This window comes from Macrobrachium nipponense, chromosome 1 (assembly GCF_015104395.2).
Source record: "Macrobrachium nipponense isolate FS-2020 chromosome 1, ASM1510439v2, whole genome shotgun sequence".
Lineage (NCBI taxonomy): Eukaryota > Metazoa > Arthropoda > Malacostraca > Decapoda > Palaemonidae > Macrobrachium > Macrobrachium nipponense.
Window position 1 is genome coordinate 185,413,466 of NC_087200.1, and position 19,657 is coordinate 185,433,122.

The 19,657-nt window shown below is 35.2% G+C and overlaps 2 protein-coding genes across 2 annotated transcripts in view; both read left to right on the forward strand.

The window, feature by feature from the left end:
• Positions 1-19,657, forward strand: part of LOC135219028 (platelet binding protein GspB-like) — a 239,515-nt gene that overhangs the window by 179,271 nt on the left and 40,587 nt on the right.
• LOC135220075 (mucin-2-like) overlaps positions 1-19,657 on the forward strand; it is a 56,388-nt gene that overhangs the window by 35,660 nt on the left and 1,071 nt on the right. The window contains 6 exon segments of the mRNA XM_064257399.1: positions 1,895-2,668; positions 5,573-6,442; positions 6,793-6,799; positions 16,870-17,360; positions 17,696-18,556; positions 18,932-19,647. Of these exon segments, the coding sequence (XP_064113469.1) occupies positions 1,895-2,668; positions 5,573-6,442; positions 6,793-6,799; positions 16,870-17,360; positions 17,696-18,556; positions 18,932-19,647 (3,719 nt within the window).

The following is a 19,657-nucleotide window of genomic DNA, read 5'->3' on the forward strand; positions in this document are numbered from 1 at the left end:
TATGTATATATATATACATATATATATATATATATATATATATATATATATATATATATATATATATATATATATATATATATATATATATATATATATATATATATATATATATATATATATATATATATGTATATATATATATATATATATATATATATATATATATATATATATATATATATATATATATAATATATATATATATATATATATATATATATATATATATATATATATATATATATATATATATATATATATATATATATATATATATATATATATATAATATGTATATATCCAGATCGAGGGTGATTTGTAAGGTCAGAATCGATATGAACTTATAGCGTCTCTGTTGGCTGATTGGATAGCGTCACTGACTGTCCTGATTTCGTCCCCGTCCACCTGGACGGTGGTTCGATCCCATGGGGGGACGAAATTGTTATCAACTTAAAAAAATTCCCCTTCGGTACATATATGAAAATATATCATTTGGGAGGTAAAGTGAATTTAGATATTAAAGGACATTTGTAGCTTGAATTGATATATAAATGGATCACGGTTCGATGTGATAATTATTCATAACAAAAGGCTACGTTCTGTCAAACGCTCGAATTGGTCAACATGGTAGACGGGGTTTCATATCGATTCTAATTACGAAAGCATCCAGATCGAGGGTGATTTGTAAGGTCAGAATCGATATGAACTTATAGCGTCTCTGTTGGCTGATTGGATAGCGTCACTGACTGTCCTGATTTTGTCCCCGTCCACCTGGACGGTGGTTCGATCCCATGGGGGGACGAAATTGTTATCAACTTAAAAATTCCCCTTCGGTACATATATGAAAATATATCATTTGGGAGGTAAAGTGAATTTAGATATTAAAGGACATTTGTAGCTTGAATTGATATATAAATGGATCACGGTTCGATGTGATAATTATTCATAACAAAAGGCTACGTTCTGTCAAACGCTCGAATTGGCCAACATGGTAGACAGGGTTTCATATCGATTCTAATTACGAAAGCATCCAGATCGAGGGTGATTTGTAAGGTCAGAATGGATATGAACTTAATAGCGTCTCTGTTGGCTGATTGGATAGCGTCACTGACTGTCCTGATTTCGTCCCCGTCCACCTGGACGGTGGTTCGATCCCATGGGGGGACGAAATTGTTATCAACTTAAAAAATTCCCCTTCGGTACATATATGAAAATATATCATTTGGGAGGTAAAGTGAATTTAGATATTAAAGGACATTTGTAGCTTGAATTGATATATAAATGGATCACGGTTCGATGTGATAATTATCAGAAACAAAAGGCTACGTTCTGTCAAACGCTCGAATTGGCCAACATGGTAAGACGGGGTTCATAATCGATTCTAATTAACGAAAGGCATCCAAAGATCTAGGGGATGTAAGGTCAGAATAGATATGAACTTAGAGCGTCTCTGTGGATGATTGGAGTAGCGTCACTGACTGTCCACTGATTTCGTCCCCGTCCACCGGACGGTGGTCGATCCCATGGGGGGACTGAAATTGTTATCAAATTAAAAAAAATATGCCCCTTCGGTACCATATTGAAAATATTCATTTGGGAGGTAAAGTGAATTTAGATATTAAAGGAACAATTTGTAGCTGAATTGATATATAAATGGATCACCGGTTCGATTTGATAATTATCATATATATATATATAAATATATAATATAATATATATATATTATATATATATATATATACATCCATATTGAACTTTTACTATTTATATGGTTCTGAGTGTGCTTTTGTTTTTGTGTGAATGCTTGAATATGTGTGCATGTGTCTGTATCTGCTCCTGCATGTGTTTATAAGTGTAGAAAGATAATTTTTTTTTTAATATTCAACTCCAGGTTCAAGTTTCTCAAGTAGTTCCCGCTACAGTGTTTTAAGTTCTATCACTACTTCAACAACAGCAAAAACCACAACAACACCAGCAACTACAAGCACAACATCAACTACATCCACTACTACACCTACTACTACCACCACAACAACTCCAACTACAATAACAACTACTACCTCCACTACCACACCTACCACTACCACAACAACCCCAACTTCTACAAGCACATCAACTACATCTACTACCCCTACTACAACTACCACAACTCCAACAACTACAACCACAACATCATCTACATCCACTACCACACCTACCACTACCACAACAACTCCTACAACTACCACAACAACACCAGCAACTACAAGCACAACATCAACTACATCCACTACCACAACAAAACCAACAACTACTACCACTACCACACCTACCACTACCACAACAACTCCAACAACTACAACCACAACATCATCTACATCTACTACCACACCTACCACCACCACAACAACCTCAACAACTACAAGAACATCAACTACATCCACTACCCCTACTACAACTACCACGACTCCAACAACTACAACCACAACATCTACATCTACTATCACACCTACCACTACCACAACAACTCCCACAACAACACCAGCAACTACAAGCACAACATCAACTACATCTACTACCACAACAAGACCAACAACTACTACCTCCACGACCACACCTGCCACTACCACAACAACCCCAAAAACTACAAGATTCACTTCATCTAGTTCTTCATTCAGTAGTTCAAGTAAGATTTTCATACTTCCCCATATTCCCTTTGTTTCACTTGGGATATCATGCTATTTAGGGAATGAAACATTAAAATATACTTATGTCATTTTTCGTCAAGTCTTCAATAGGTTATCCCTATGTGTTTTTTCTTTGTAGTAAAGAAATTCCGTTCAATTTTGTTATTGAATCCGTTACATATAATCATGACTAGATTCTCTCTCTCTCTCTCTCTCTCTCTCTCTCTCTCTCTCTCTCTCTCTCTCTCTCTCTCTCTCTCTCTCTCTCTCCTTGCTCTTTATTTCTTCAGTTTGAAAACTGAATATTTTTCTGAAGGATTTATTCTCATTATGACCAAATCTTTAAATGAAATTTTTGTGTTTTAGTCGAATAGTAGGAAGTTTAGATCTTCATCATTTCTACTATTTCCTCTCTGATGAGCAATCTAACATGAATATGAATTCAGAGTTTTTTTATGATCTCATTCAATTTATATTATAAGTGAAAAATATATTCATAATTATTTCATACATCTCTTATCATTTCTTCACATTGTTTAATCTTCTCAGCTTCTTGTTCAGTACTTTTTCTTTACCAAGAACAATATGACTTAGGATTCTTTTCATACCAGGGACTAATTTTTCTTTAAAAATGATAGATAATGATTTTTATTACTATTATTATGCATTCCTTATACATTTTTCGCATTACATAACTTCGTCATTCAGTTACACACACACCTGTATATATATATGGTATATATATATTATATATATATATATATATATATATATATATATATATATATATATATATATATATATATATATATATAATATATATATATATATATATCTATATATATATATATATATATATATATATATATATATATATATATATATATATATATATATATATATACATACATATGTGTGTGCACTCTTTTTAAGCTAAAGACTCTATTTCGGTGGACTTCCACCCTTACCAAGCAGTGAATTACAAAAGGAGTTTCATTTGCGGAATATATAGTGGTAGATATGACCTTAGTTGATGCCTTGGGACGTCACAAAGCCATCGTAGGTTCTGTTAATTGTCTTAATCCTCTTTATCGTTGCCTTAAGGAAGGTGTCAATCTGGTCAGTTCCAGGCTTCCTTGGAAAGATTGATCCTATCATCTTCTTGTTTTATTAAAGAAGATTCTACCATTGGCATTTGTATCAAATGCTGTTCTTGTATAAAATTTGGTTTGAGTTACAATCCCCGCTATGGTTCGTGTTTATATGATGGAAAATTGCCGAATTATGTATTCCATATATAATTGATTGTTTATGTTGTGTTAATCTTACCGAGAGAGGTTTTCCAATGAAACCAAAATATGACTTATCATAGTCTCTACAAAGGATCTCATAAACTCCAATGTCTTTGGAAACTGGTTTCTGCTGAACGTTAATTAATGATTTCCCCAGTGTATTCGGATAAGTCTTCAGTACTTCATACTCATACTTTGTAACTTTAAGAAATGCTTGTTCAAGTAATTTCATATCATTAAAATTTATTGTAATCATAATGCAGGGTATTGCATTTTTTAGGAAACTCACTCACTATCTGTCTCATGCGATGAATGGCTTTGAGTTTTGCGACATTTATCATGCATTAGTATGAAATAATCTTGTGCTAAGACAACTAAAATGTTCGTGTATTGCTATTTCTGTATGTATGTTCATATGAAAGTATACCCGATGTACTACATCAGATATTATGTGTAACACATAATTTTGAATGATTAGGCTGAAAATCTTTTTTACCAATTAGATACATTAGAATTGTAGATTACATAATATATCGCGATCGAATTCCAGCCACCATAAGGGTGTCATCATATTCCACAACTGCTTTAAAAAGTGATATATTCATCCTGATCCAAAAATTCCATTATAGACATCTGATACATATATATATATATATATATATATATATATATATATATATATATATATATATATATATATATATCGGTAACAGCAATGTCGGTCCTGATTTCGTGCCTGTCCGTTGGACGGTGGTTCAATCCCATGCGGGGATGAATTTATTATCAATTAAATATTCCCCTTCGGTACATACATGAAAAATATCAATCCAATATTCCGAGGTATGCGAATTGAATCTTTGTAACTCGAAATTGATATAAATGGTTTATTAATACTAATCTATATATATATTAATATATATATATATATATATAATATATATTTATTTTATAATAGATATATTTAGTTATATATATTATACTAATAAGTATATTATTATAATATATTATATATATATATATTCGTAATTGGAGCTTTTTACCTACTTTATTATGGTTCTGAGTGTGCTTTTGGTTTTTTGTGGTGAATGCTTGAATATTGTGTGATGTGTCTGTATTCCTGCCTCCTGCATGTGTTTGTTATAAGTGTAGGAAAAGAATAATTTTTTTTTTTAATATTCAAACTCCAGGTTCAAGTTTTCCAATGAAGTCGTTTCCCGCCTACAGTGTTTTTAAGTTCTATCACTAACCTTCAACAAACAGAAAAAACCAACAAAGCAAACCCACCAGCAAACTACAAGCCACAACATCAACCTACATCCAACTACTACCCACCTACTACTACCACCACAATAACTCCAAACTACAATAGCAACAAACTTACTACCCTCCACTACCAACACCTCACCTCACTACCACAAACAACCCCAACTTCTAAAAATAAGGCCACATCAACTACATCTACTAACCCCCTACTACGAACTACCACAAACCGCCCAAACAACTACAACCACAACATCATCTTAAACATCCACAACCACACCTACCACTAACCAACAACAACCCAAACTTCTCAAGCACATCAAGTAAACAATCTACTACCCCTCTAACAAGAACCAACTCCTCAACCCCTACATCCGACAAACATCATCCTACAATCCCTACCAATCAACCTACCACTAACCACAACAACTCCTATAGAAACTACACAACAACACCAGCAACTACCAAGCACCAACATCCAACTACATCCATACCCAACGAAACCAAAACAACTACTCAACAACAAACATCACCACACTCACACCACACCCCAAAAACAACACACTACCACTAACACCAGCCACTACAAGCCAACAACAAAATCACTACATCACACCACACAACCAACTACTAATCACACCCCACTACCACACCTAAACCACTACACATACAACTCCAACAATACTCCACCAACACAACCATCACATCCAAGAACAATCAAACTACAGTACCACCAAAACACAAACTACCACACTACCACACCACCAACAACAACATCAACACTACAACACGAACTACCACACCTACACACCCACAACACCCAACAAATACATCAACACAATACTACCTCTACTACAACTACCACAACTCCAACAACTACAACCACAACATCATCTACATCCACAACCAAACCTACCACTACCACAACAACCCCAACTTCTACAAGCACATCAACAACAACTACTACCCCTACTACAACTACCACAACCCCAACAATTACAACCACAACATCATCTACATCCACAACCACACCTACCACTACCACAACAACTCCTACAACTACCACAACAACACCAGCAACTACAAGCACAACATCAACTACATCTACTACCACAACAAGACCAACAACTACTACCTCCACGACCACACCTGCCACTACCACAACAACCCCAAAAACTACAAGATTCACTTCTTCATCTAGTTCTTCATTCAGTAGTTCAAGTAAGATTTTCATACTTCCCCATATTCCTTTTGTTTCACTTTGGAAATCATGCTATTTAGGGAATTAACATTAAAATATACTTATGTCATTTTTCGTCAAGTCTTCAATAGGTCATCCCTATGTGTTTTTTCTTTGTAGTAAAGAAATTTCGTTCAATTTTGTTATTGAATTTGTTACATATAATCATGACTAGATTCTCTCTCTCTCTCTCTCTCTCTCTCTCTCTCTCTCTCTCTCTCTCTCTCTCTCATTCCTTGCTCTTTATTTCTTCAGTTTGAAAACTGAATATTTTTCTGAAGGATTTATTCTCATTATGACCAAATTTTGAAATGAAATTTTTGTGTTTTAGTCGAATAGTAGGAAGTTTAGATCTTCATCATTTCTACTATTTCCTCTCTGATGAGCAATCTAACATGAATATGAATCCAGAGTTTTTTTTATGATCTCATTCAATTTATATTATAAGTGAAAATATATTCATAATTATTTCATACATCTCTTTTCATTTCTTCACATTGTTAATCTTCTCAGCTTCTTGTTCAGTATTTTTTCTTTACCAAGAACAATTTGACATAGGATTCTTTTCATACCAAGGACTAATTTTTCCTTTAAAAATGATAGATAATGATTTTTATTACTGTAATTATACATTTTTTGCATTACATAACTTCGTCATTCAGTTACACACACACCTGTATATATATATATATATATATATATATATATATATATATATATATCTTAGTATATATATATATATATATATATAGACATATATATGAATATATATATATATTGTATATATATATATAGTGAAAGTAGACAGATGTTTTGGAAATCTCAATCTCAGTAGGAAAAGAAGAGCGTAGGTTAAGAGACACCACATTTTTATTGCGATGCGTTTCGTTGTTTCTTCATAACAACATTTTCAAGCCTAAAAGAGACATTACAGTATTTTAATGGTAGTTACAAGAATATGTAATTATTGGCTGACAAAGCTGAGTAAAAGTAGCAACAATAAGATAATGGTTAAAATCTTTAAATTAAATTGCACCAGCATACTAAAAAAATAAATTATATAAGATCTTTAAAATAAATTACAACCGTATACTAAAAACAGAATGGTGGGAGACAGAGATGGAAAGTTTACACTATAAATGAATGACTGAATGATTTATATTAAAAGCAAGGGATAAGATGAATTGTCAAGGTTAAGATCTGGTCTCCTTAAAAATATTTCTATTGACTCAGAGATTCTCAATAATGACTCTTCTCTAAAAGTACCAAGCACACTAAAATTTTCCAATCTTCTACCTGTATTACATTCCTCTACGTGCTGTAAAATCGGTGATCTGGTTGGCTTGGCCAGCAAGCAACCAGTACGAGGAGAAATGCCATAATGTTCGGAAGATCTTGTCCGGACCGACCGTTTTGACTGGCCAATATAGGTGGCTCTTCTCAACTTATGCATAAACGATAATCACTTTTTATTCAATAATTTGCACTACAAACAATTTGAAGGTTTCGCAATGGGATCTCCACTTTCAGCCCCAATGGCCAACATATTTCTTTGTTTTCATGAAAAACGATGGCTTGATGATTGTCCCCTTGAGTTTAAACCAATTGTTTATCACAGGTATGTTGACGACACATTTTTGGTTTTCAGGCATTTAAGTCACGTACAGCGGTTCCATGATTACTTAAATAGTAAACACCCATGTATTCAGTTTACCGTGGAACATGAAGAAAATAATATTCTTAACTTTTTAGATGTAAGCATTACAAAAACTACCGCAAACAATAAGTCACTCTTAAATTTTAGCATTTTTAGAGAGTCTACTTTTACCGGTCTTGGAATGAATTTCCAAAGTGCTACATTCTTTAACTTCAAATAATAACATTAAGACTTTAATACAATAGAGCATATTCTCTCTGCAGCTCTTGCAGGCATTTGACGCAGAAATAAAGTTTCTGTTAAACTATTTCAAAATTAATGCTACCCAATAACATAATATATAAAGAAATCAAAAAGTTCTTAAAATATTTCCTGCTTAAGTATTAAATAGCAAAATAAAATTACCAAGTGTTGATAAATAAAACTATTATTTTAAATTTCCATTTAAAGATCCTTGTTAAATACGTTTAACAAGAAACTAAGAAATATGTTTAAGTAAGTTTTCCCCACATTAAACCCCAAGTTAATATTTACCAACAACCATACTATCCAAGCGTTGTTAAACCATAATGATAAAACTACCTTCAGACCTTTTGTCTGGCCATGCAACCTATATTTACAAGTGTGACGCCTGTAGCGCCACCTATATTGGCCAGTCAAAACGGTCGGTCCGGACAAGATCTTCCGAACATTATGGCATTTCTCCTCGTACTGGTTGCTTGCTGGCCAAGCCAACCAGATCACGATTTTACAGCACGTAGAGGAATGTAATACAGGTAGAAGATTGGAAAATTTTAGTGTCTTGGTACTTTTAGAGAAGAGTCATTATTGAGAATCTCTGAGTCAATAGAAATATTTTTAAGGAAACCAGATCTTAACCTTGACAATTCATCTTATCCCTTGCTTTTTAATATAAATCATTCAGTCATTCATTTGTAGTGTAAACTTTCCATCTCTGTCTCCCACCATTCTGTTTTTAGTATACGGTTGTAATTTATTTTAAAGATCTTATATAATTTATTTTTCTAGTATGCTGGTGCAATTTATTTTAAAGATTTTAACCATTATCTTATTGTTGCCACTTTTACTCAGCTTTGTCAGCCAATAATTACATATTCTTGTAACTACCATTAAAATACTGTAATGTCTCTTTTAGGCTTGAAAATGTTGTTATGAAGAAACAACGAAAACGCGTCGCAATAAAAATGTGGTGTCTCTTAACCTACGCTCTTCTTTTCCTACTGAGATATATATATATATATATATATATATATATATATATATATATATATATATATATACATATACATACATATGTGTGTGCACTCTTTTTAAGCTAAAGACTCTATTTCGGTGGACTTCCACCCTTACCAAGCAGTGAATTACAAAAGGAGTTTCATTTGCAAAATTTATAATGGTAGATATGACCTTAGTTGATGCCTTGGGACGTCGCAAAGCCATCGTAGGTTCTGTTAATTGTCTTAATCCTCTTTATCGTTGCCTTAAGGAAGGAGTCAATCTGGTCAGTTCCAGGCTTCCTTGGAAAGATTGATCCTATCATCTTCTTGTTTTATTAATGAAGATTCAACCATCTGGCATTTGTATCAAATGCTGTTCTTGTATAAAATTTGGTTTGAGTTACAATCCCCGCTATGGTTCGTGTTTATATGATGGAAAATTGCCGAATTATGTTTTCCATATCTAATTGATTGTTTATGTTGTGTTAATCTTCCCGAGAGTGGTATTCCAATGAAACCAAAATATGACTTATCATAGTCTCTATAAAGGATCTCATAAACTCCAATGTCTTTGGAAACTGGTTTCTGCTGAACGTTAATCAATGATTTCCCCAGTGTATTCGGATAAGTCTTCAGTACTTCATACTCATACTTTGTAACTTTAGGAAATGCTTGTTCAAGTAATTTCATATCATTTAAATTTATTGTAATCATAATGCAGGGTATTGCATTTTTTAGGAAACTCACTCACTATCTGTCTCATGCGATGAATGGCTTTGAGTTTTGCGACATTTATCATGAAATTAGTATGAAATAATCTTGTGCTAACACAACTAAAATGTTCGTGTATTGCTATTTCTGTATGAATGTTCATATGAAAGTATACCCGATGTACTACATCAGATATTATGTGTAACACATAATTTTGAATGATTAGGCTGAAAATCTTTTTTACCAATTAGATACATTAGAATTGTTTAGATTTACATAATATCCGCATCGAATTCCACATCCATAAGGGTTTGTTCATCAAATATCCACAACTGCATCAAATATCCACAACTGCATTCATATTCACAAATTTAAAAATTGATATAATTCATCCTGATCCAAAAAATTCCATTATAGACATCTGATACATTCATATCATATATATATATATATATATATATATATATATATATCTTATATATCGGTAAACAGCAATGTCGGTCCTGATTTCGTGCCTGTCCGTTGGACGGTGGTTCAATTCCATGCGGGATGAATTTATTATCAATTAAATATTCCCCTTCGGTACATACATGAAAATATATCAATTCCGAGGTAGAGCATATTAGAATATTTGATAACCTCGAATTATAATATATATAGTATATAATTATATATATATAATATAATATATGTATATTATATATATATAATGTATGCTCTTATAATATATACATATATTTATATAAATATATATAATATATTTATTATTATATAGTATATATATATACTCTAAATTATAATATTATATATATATATTATATTTAATTGAGCTTTTACTATTTATATGGCGTTCTGAGGTGGCTTTTGCTTTTTGTTTTGTTGAATGTGCTTGAATATGCGTGCATGTGTCTGTATCTTGCTCCTGCATGTTTGTTTATAGTGTAGAAAGATAATTTTTTTTTAAATTCAATTCCAGGTCCACGGTTTCAAGTTTCCAAGTAGTTACCGCTACAGTGTTGTTTTAAGTTCTATCACTAACTTCAACAAACAGCAAAAACCAAAACAAACAAACACCAGCAACCTACAAGCACAACATCAACTACATGCCAACTACTACACCTACTAACTTACCACCACAACAACCTCCAAACTACATTAACAAACAACTACATACCTCCACCACCACACCTACCACGTACCACAAACAACCCCAACTTCTACAAGCACATCAAACTAAACATCTAACTACCCCTTACGTACAACTACCACAAACTCCAACAACCTACAACCACAACCATCATCTACATCCACAACCACCACTAACCACTACCACAACAAACCCCAACTTCTACAAAGCACATTCAACTACATCCTACTACCCCTACTACAACGTACCCCACAACTCCAACAACTACAAACCACAAACATCATCCTACATCCACTACCACCACTTACCCACTACCACAAACAAACATTCCTACAACCTACCAACAAACAACACCAGCAACTACTAAGCAAACAACATCAAGCTACATCCCACTACCCACAACAAAACCAAACAACTACTACCACTACCACACCTAACCACTACCACAAAACAACTCAACAAACTACAACCACAACTTCATTCATCTTACATCTACCTTACCAAACCTTACCAACCACCACAACAACCTCAACAACTAACAAAGGAACCCATCAACTTACATCCACTACCCCTACTACCAACTACCCCAAAACTCTCCAACAACTACAAACCACAAACATCATCTCTACTATACCAACCAACCCAACCAACCTACCACTACCACAACAAAAAAAAAACCCCCAACAACTACCAACCAACAACCATCATCTACAATCCACAACCCACCACCTTACCAACTACCAAAACAACCAAACCCCAACTTCTACCAAGCCACATCAAAACTAAGATCTAACTACCCCTTTACTACAAACTACCACCAAACTCCAAAACAACTACAAAACCATCAACATGCATCTACATCCACAACCACACCTACCACTACCACAACAACCCTCTACAAACTACCACTTAACAACATTCAAGCAATACTAGCACTACAATCACGAACATCAACTACATCTACTACCACAACAAGACCAACAACGACTACCTCCACGACCACACCTGCCACTACCACAACAACCCCAAAAACTACAAGATTCACTTCATCTAGTTCTTCATTCAGTAGTTCAAGTAAGATTTTCATACTTCCCCATATTCCCTTTGTTTCACTTGGGATATCATGCTATTTAGGGAATGAAACATTAAAATATACTTATGTCATTTTCGTCAAGTCTTCAATAGGTTATCCCTATGTGTTTTTTCTTTGTAGTAAAGAAATTCCGTTTAATTTTGTTATTGAATTCGTTACATATAATCATGACTAGATTCTCTCTCTTTCTCTTCTCTCTCTTCTTCTCTCTCTCTCTCTCTCTCTCTCTCCTCTTCTCTCTCTCTCTCTCTCTCTCCTTGCTCTTTATTTCTTCAGTTTGAAAACTGAATATTTTTCTGAAGGATTTATTCTCATTATGACCAAATTTTGAAATGAAATTTTTGTGTTTTAGTCGAATAGTAGGAAGTTTAGATCTTCATCATTTCTACTATTTCCTCTCTGATGAGCAATCTAACATGAATATGAATTCAGAGTTTTTTTATGATCTCATTCAATTTATATTATAAGTGAAAAATATATTCATAATTATTTCATACATCTCTTATCATTTCTTCACATTGTTTAATCTTCTCAGCTTCTTGTTCAGTACTTTTTCTTTACCAAGAACAATATGACTTAGGATTCTTTTCATACCAGGGACTAATTTTTCTTTAAAAATGATAGATAATGATTTTTATTACTATTATTATGCATTCCTTATACATTTTTCGCATTACATAACTTCGTCATTCAGTTACACACACACCCGTATATATATATTATACTTATATATAATATATATATATATAATATTATATATCATAGTATATACTATATATAATCTATATATAATATATAATATATTATATTATATATTATATATATATTATACATATAAATATAAATATAAGATTATAATATAATATTATATATAACTATATATAAATAGTATATATGATATATATATATATACATACATATGTGTGTGCACTCTTTTTAAGCTAAAGACTCTATTTCGGTGGACTTCCACCCTTACCAAGCAGTGAATTACAAAAGGAGTTTCATTTGCGGAATATATAGTGGTAGATATGACCTTAGTTGATGCCTTGGGACGTCGCAAAGCCATCGTAGGTTCTGTTAATTGTCTTAATCCTCTTTATCGTTGCCTTAAGGAAGGTGTCAATCTGGTCAGTTCCAGGCTTCCTTGGAAAGATTGATCCTATCATCTTCTTGTTTTATTAATGAAGATTCTATCATCTGACATTTGTATCAACTGCTGCTCTTGTATAAAATATGGTTTGAGTTACAATCCCCGCTATGGTTCGTGTTTATATGATGGAAAATTGCTGAATTATGTTTTCCATATCTAATTGATTGTTTATGTTGTGTTAATCTTCCCAAGAATGGTTTTCCAATGAAACCAAAATAGGATCTCATAAACTCCGAAATGTTTGGAAACTGGTTTCTGCTGAACGTTAATTAATCCTAGAATGAGTTCTCATTGGTCGAGCTGGTCTGGGGCGAAGTCGGGGTTCTCGCGTCGATGGTTACAGGGATTCAGCCGTGCGGGCGCTTGAGTAGTGTATCCGGGAGTGAATGTCTGGAGTCCTAACTGCGGCAGGAGTCCTATCATCCTGCTGGTGCTCCTGAATATTTGGCATTGTTATGTGGGCGTTCGCTGCTGATCTCTTGGCGGCGGTAGGGAGAAATGTTTCTTGGGTAATGTTCAAGTTAGGTTTATCCTTTCCTATATGGAGGGCTTCCAGGATTCGCAAACGTCAGGGATCAGTAGTTTGCTCAATAATTTCGATATTATGTATATCTGTCCTTTTTATTCTTACGTTATGGGCAGTCCTGGCGTGATTATAAATGGCTCCTTCTTGGGCGTGGCAAGAGATTCTCTTGGAGAATCGCATGGTGGTCATGCTGATGTATTTGACGAGGCATCCTCGGACATGGCACGTGTATTGGTAGACCACGTTCGTCTTCTTCAAGGGATCCTGCAGGGGGGCCGCTAGGTTGTTCCTCATCACCAGGCTGCTTGTCTTCTTCGTTTTATAATATATTATTAAATTAATGGTCTTATCCTGATTGGTGGGGGTGACGTTTCTCTCGATGATGGTCTTGAGGGCTTGCTCGTCCTCCTTATACCTTCGGTGGAAGTGCCCTTTGTAAAAAAAGAAAATCCCTGGACATGCCCTTCGTGCCCTGCTGGAAATCTGCACTAAGAAGGCCCCTTTCTCCGACCATCGCGGCCGCTTGTACACCCAGATCGACGGGGTGGCGATGGGTTCACCCCTTGGAGTTTCTTCGCCAATTTTTACATGGGCACCGTCGAAGAGAGGGTCTTCCAGAATTCCAGCAAATCAAGGATGTACGTGTGTGCTCTACATCGACGACACCTTCGTCAGTGCCGACTCCCAGGAAGAGATATAGCAGCTGCGATGTGCATTTGATGATCACAGCTGCCTCTCCTTTACGATAGAACACTGCCAAGGCCGCCGCCTCCAGTTCCTCGACGTCCTTGTCGAGCAGCAAGACAACCGATTCCGCACGAATGTATACACAAAACCGACGTGAGAGGCATAAGCGCTCCACCATCAGCGCCTTCGTCAGGAGGGCCCTCTCGCACTGCTCTTCCTGGTACGATACACACAGCAAACTAGAACGAAGGGCTCAGGTCCTGTTCGACAACGGACACACTAATCGCACCGTCGATGCTGTGATAACAAAGAACGTTCAAGATTGGTACCTCCAGGAACCTCGCCCCGACAATCCAGAGCCCATCAAGCTTTTTTATAAAGGGCACTTCCACCGAAGGTATAAGGAGGACGAGCAAGCCCTCAAGAATATCATCGAGAGAAATGTCACCCCAACCAATCAGGATAAGACCATTAATTTAATAATATATTATAAAACGAAGAAGACAAGCAGCCTGGGGATGAGGAACAACCCAGCGGCCCCCCTGCAGGATCCCTTGAAGAAGACGAACGTGGCCTACCAATACACGTGCCCCGTCCGAGGATGCCTCGTCAAATACATCAGCATGATCACCATGCGATCCTCCAAGAGAATCTCTTGTCACGCCAAAGGAGCCATTTATAATCACGCCAGGACTGCCCATAACGTAAGAATAAAAAGGAGAGATATTATGCATAATATCGAAATTATTGACCAAACTACTGATCCCTGACGTTTGCGAATCCTGGAAGCCCTCCATATAGGAAAAGATAAACCTAACTTGAACATTACCCAAGAAACATTTCTCCTCCCCACCGCCGCCCGAAGGTCAGCAGCGAACGCCCAAATAACAATGCCAAATATTCAGGAACACCAGCAGGATGCAGGATGATAGGACTCCTGCCGCAGTTAGGACTCCAGACATTCATTCCCGGATACACTACTCAAGCGCCCGCACGGCTGAATCCCTACAACCATCGCGTCGGCATGCAAACACCATCTCTTCACTTCTACTGCTGACCAGCCATGAAGATGACCTACGGAAAGGTTGAAACGTCGCGATAAGCCAGAGCTGCACCAGCATTAATACCAGCTGAATACCAGAGACGACCCCGGCCTGACATTGACCTCTCTTATGGAATGATACCACCGACGACGACCCCTGCTTGACCTATACAAGAGGAACGCCTTTCCATACACCAGTATTCTGATAATACAAGATTTTCATTAATAAATCATGTTCTAAATAAAATACCACTTTCAGCATTATTCCCATTATGAATATTGGCCAATTAATACGAAGTATCGCTGAGCCGGAAAAGGGAGTAATAAGAAAAATAGAAAAGATATTATATAAGATTAATTCGCTGAATTCTGCCATTTTATTCAGCAGAATATAATAATAATAATAATAATAATAATAATAATAATAATAATAATAATAATAATAATAATAATAATAACTGCCTGTTGAGTTTGGAATTACATAACTCTCGAACCAGCACCTCGATGATGGGCTGTTATTTTCTCGACCCGCCTACCTTTTTAGAAGCTCTTTAGAAGAAACCCTCTCACTTTATATTTTTACGTCTACACAGATGAGGAAGACCGTTCAGGTGTTTGAAAGTCTATGTATCTTTACATGGAAATATAGTTTAATAGAAGTAGTTAAATGAAATGCTGATCTTTATTTCAAAAAGGTACGTCCCAAGAAAGGTCATCAAATTTAGGACAAATGAACAGCCATGGTGTGATGATACATGTAGATGAGCCTACCGTGGAAACCAGACCCAAAATATAATTGTGGATTTTTTATAACAATGATAATATTAATAATCTGTGAAACGGAAATCTGGAAATGCATTAGAGGAGACTAGAAAAATTGTATAATCTTGTATACATATACCTAAAAGAATATACATACATATCTGTAGTGTTAATTTTATATGTATAATCTTGTATACATATACCTAAAAGAATATACATACATATCTGTAGTGAACATAAAATTATTATTTATTTACAGGTAACAGTGCATCAAGTAGTTCAGTATACAGTCTGTCAAGTCCTATAGAGACTACAACAACTCCAACTACAACTACAAACTCTCCTACCACCACTACATCAACAGCAACAACCACACCAACTACAACTTCAACAAGCAAACCCCTCGCCTCCCAAACTAACAACATCACAACAACAAACCCACTCCAAACAACTGCCAACCAAAAACGGTCCAACATCAAAAACACCTCTTTACTACAAAACCTACCAACCACTCCAACTAGTACTAGTACATCAACAACAACAACACCAACTACAACCACTACCACTCCAACTAGTACTAGTACATCAACAACACCAACTACAACAACCACTCATACTACTACTACAACCCCTACAACCAGTACTAGTACATCAACAACCACTCCAACCACCACCAAAACCTCAACATCAACAACAACCACTCCAGCCACAACTACAACATCAACTACAACAACTCCAGTCACAACTACAACATCAACGACAACAACTCCAGCTACAACTACAACATCAACTACAACAACTTCAACCACTACTACAACCAAGCCTACAACTACAACCTCACCTTACTACAGCAGTTCCAGCTCTTCCTACAGTTTCATAAGTTCCAGTGAGCACGATTATTATTCTTTGGATTTAATATTTTTTGTTTCTTTGGTTCATTTCGTTTTTGTATTTTGGAAAAAAGACAAATATATCTAAACCAACTATGTACAATAGAAGTAAGTATTATATGTGATAAAGAAATCTCTAATTATTTTCATAAGTAAAATAAAAATTCTGAGATGCCTTTAATGAAATGGGAACAAAGAGTGAATTTTCGTGTTAAAGGGGAAGCAGACTTAATACTAAAGGAATATTATTATGAATATTTGCAGAAGTGGAATTACAAGACCAAAGTTTTTTTTCTGACTGTTGCAGATAAATTATCTTCTCTATTTGCAGGCAACAGTGTGTCAAGTAGTTCTGTCTATAGTCTATCGAGTCCTATAGAAACTACAACAACTCCTACCACCACTACATCATCAACAAAAACAACCACACCAACTACAATTACAACTTCAACAGCAACCTCTCCAACCACTACAACATCAACAACAACAAGCACTCCAACCAGTACTACATCAACAAAAACCACATCAACTACAACAACACCAACTACAACTACGACATCAACAACAACCACATCAACTACAACATCCACAACATCTACTCCTGCCACTACTACATCGTCAACAACAACAAGCACTCCAACCAGTTCTACTACATCAACAACAACCACACCAACTACAACTACAACATCAACAACAACACCAACTACAACTACAACATCAACAACAACCACACCAACTACAACATCCACAACATCTACTCCTACCACTACTACATCGTCAACAACAACAAGCACTCCAACCAGCACTACTACATCAACCACAACCACACCAACTACAACAACAACATCAACAACATCTACTCCAACCACTACATCATCAACAACAACAAGCACTCCAACCAGTACTACTACATCAACAAAAACTACACCAACTACAACAACAACATCAACAACACCAACTACAACTTCGACATCAACAACTACTACAACTAAAACATCAACAACATCCACTCCAACCACTACTACATCGTCAACAACAATAACCACACCAACTACAACTACGACATCAACAACAACCACACCAACTACAACATCAACTGCTACAACTTCAACCACTATTATAACCAAGCCTACAACTACAACCTCGCCTTACTACAGTAGTTCCAGCTCATCCTACAGTTTCATCAGTTCAAGTGAGCATGATTATTTCTATTTGTATTCAATGATTTATGCATCATTAAATGTTTTTGTTTATTTGACTCGATTCCCTTTTGTATTTTCGAAAAAAGAGAAATATATCTGAACGAACTATGTAGAATAGAGATAAGTTTTATATGGGATAATGAAATGTCCTATTATGTTCATGAGGTATTCACAGTTACATCATGAAGTAGCATAAGAAGGCAAAGATGCTTTTAATGAAATTGAAACAGACAGTGAATTTTCGTATGAAATGGAAAGCAGACTTAATACCAAAGGAATATTATTATGAATATTTGAAGGAATGGAATTACAAGACCAAAGTTTTTTTGTGACTATCATAGATGAATTATCTTTTCTATTTGCAGGCAACAGTGTATCAAGTAGTTCTGTCTATAGTCTATCAAGTCCTAAAGAAACTACAACAACTCCAAAGACAACTACAACTACAACCCCTCCTACCACCACTACATCAACAACAAGAACAACCACACCAACTACAACTTCAACAACAACCTCTCCAACCACTACAACATCATCAACAACAACAAGCACTCCAACCAGTACTACTACATCAACAACAACCACACCAACTACAACTACAACTACAACAACACCAACAACAACTACTACATCAACAACAACCACACCAACTACAACGTCAACAACAACATCTCCAAACCACCACTACTCTCAAACAACAACTAGGTACTCCAACTAGTAATCTACTACATCAAACAACAACCCCACACCTAACACTACAACTTCAACAACAACACCAACTACAACTAGAACATCAACAACAACCACACCAACTACAACTACAACTTCAACAACAACACCAACTACAACTACTACATCAACAACAACCACACCAACTACAACGTCAACAACAACATCTCCAACCACTACTACATCATCAACAACAACTAGTACTCCAACTAGTACTACTACATCAACAACAACCACACCAACTACAACTACAACTTCAACAACAACAACTACAACTAGAACATCACAACAACCACAACCTACAACATCAACAACAACATCTCCAACCACTACTACAATCATCACAACACTAGTACCCAACT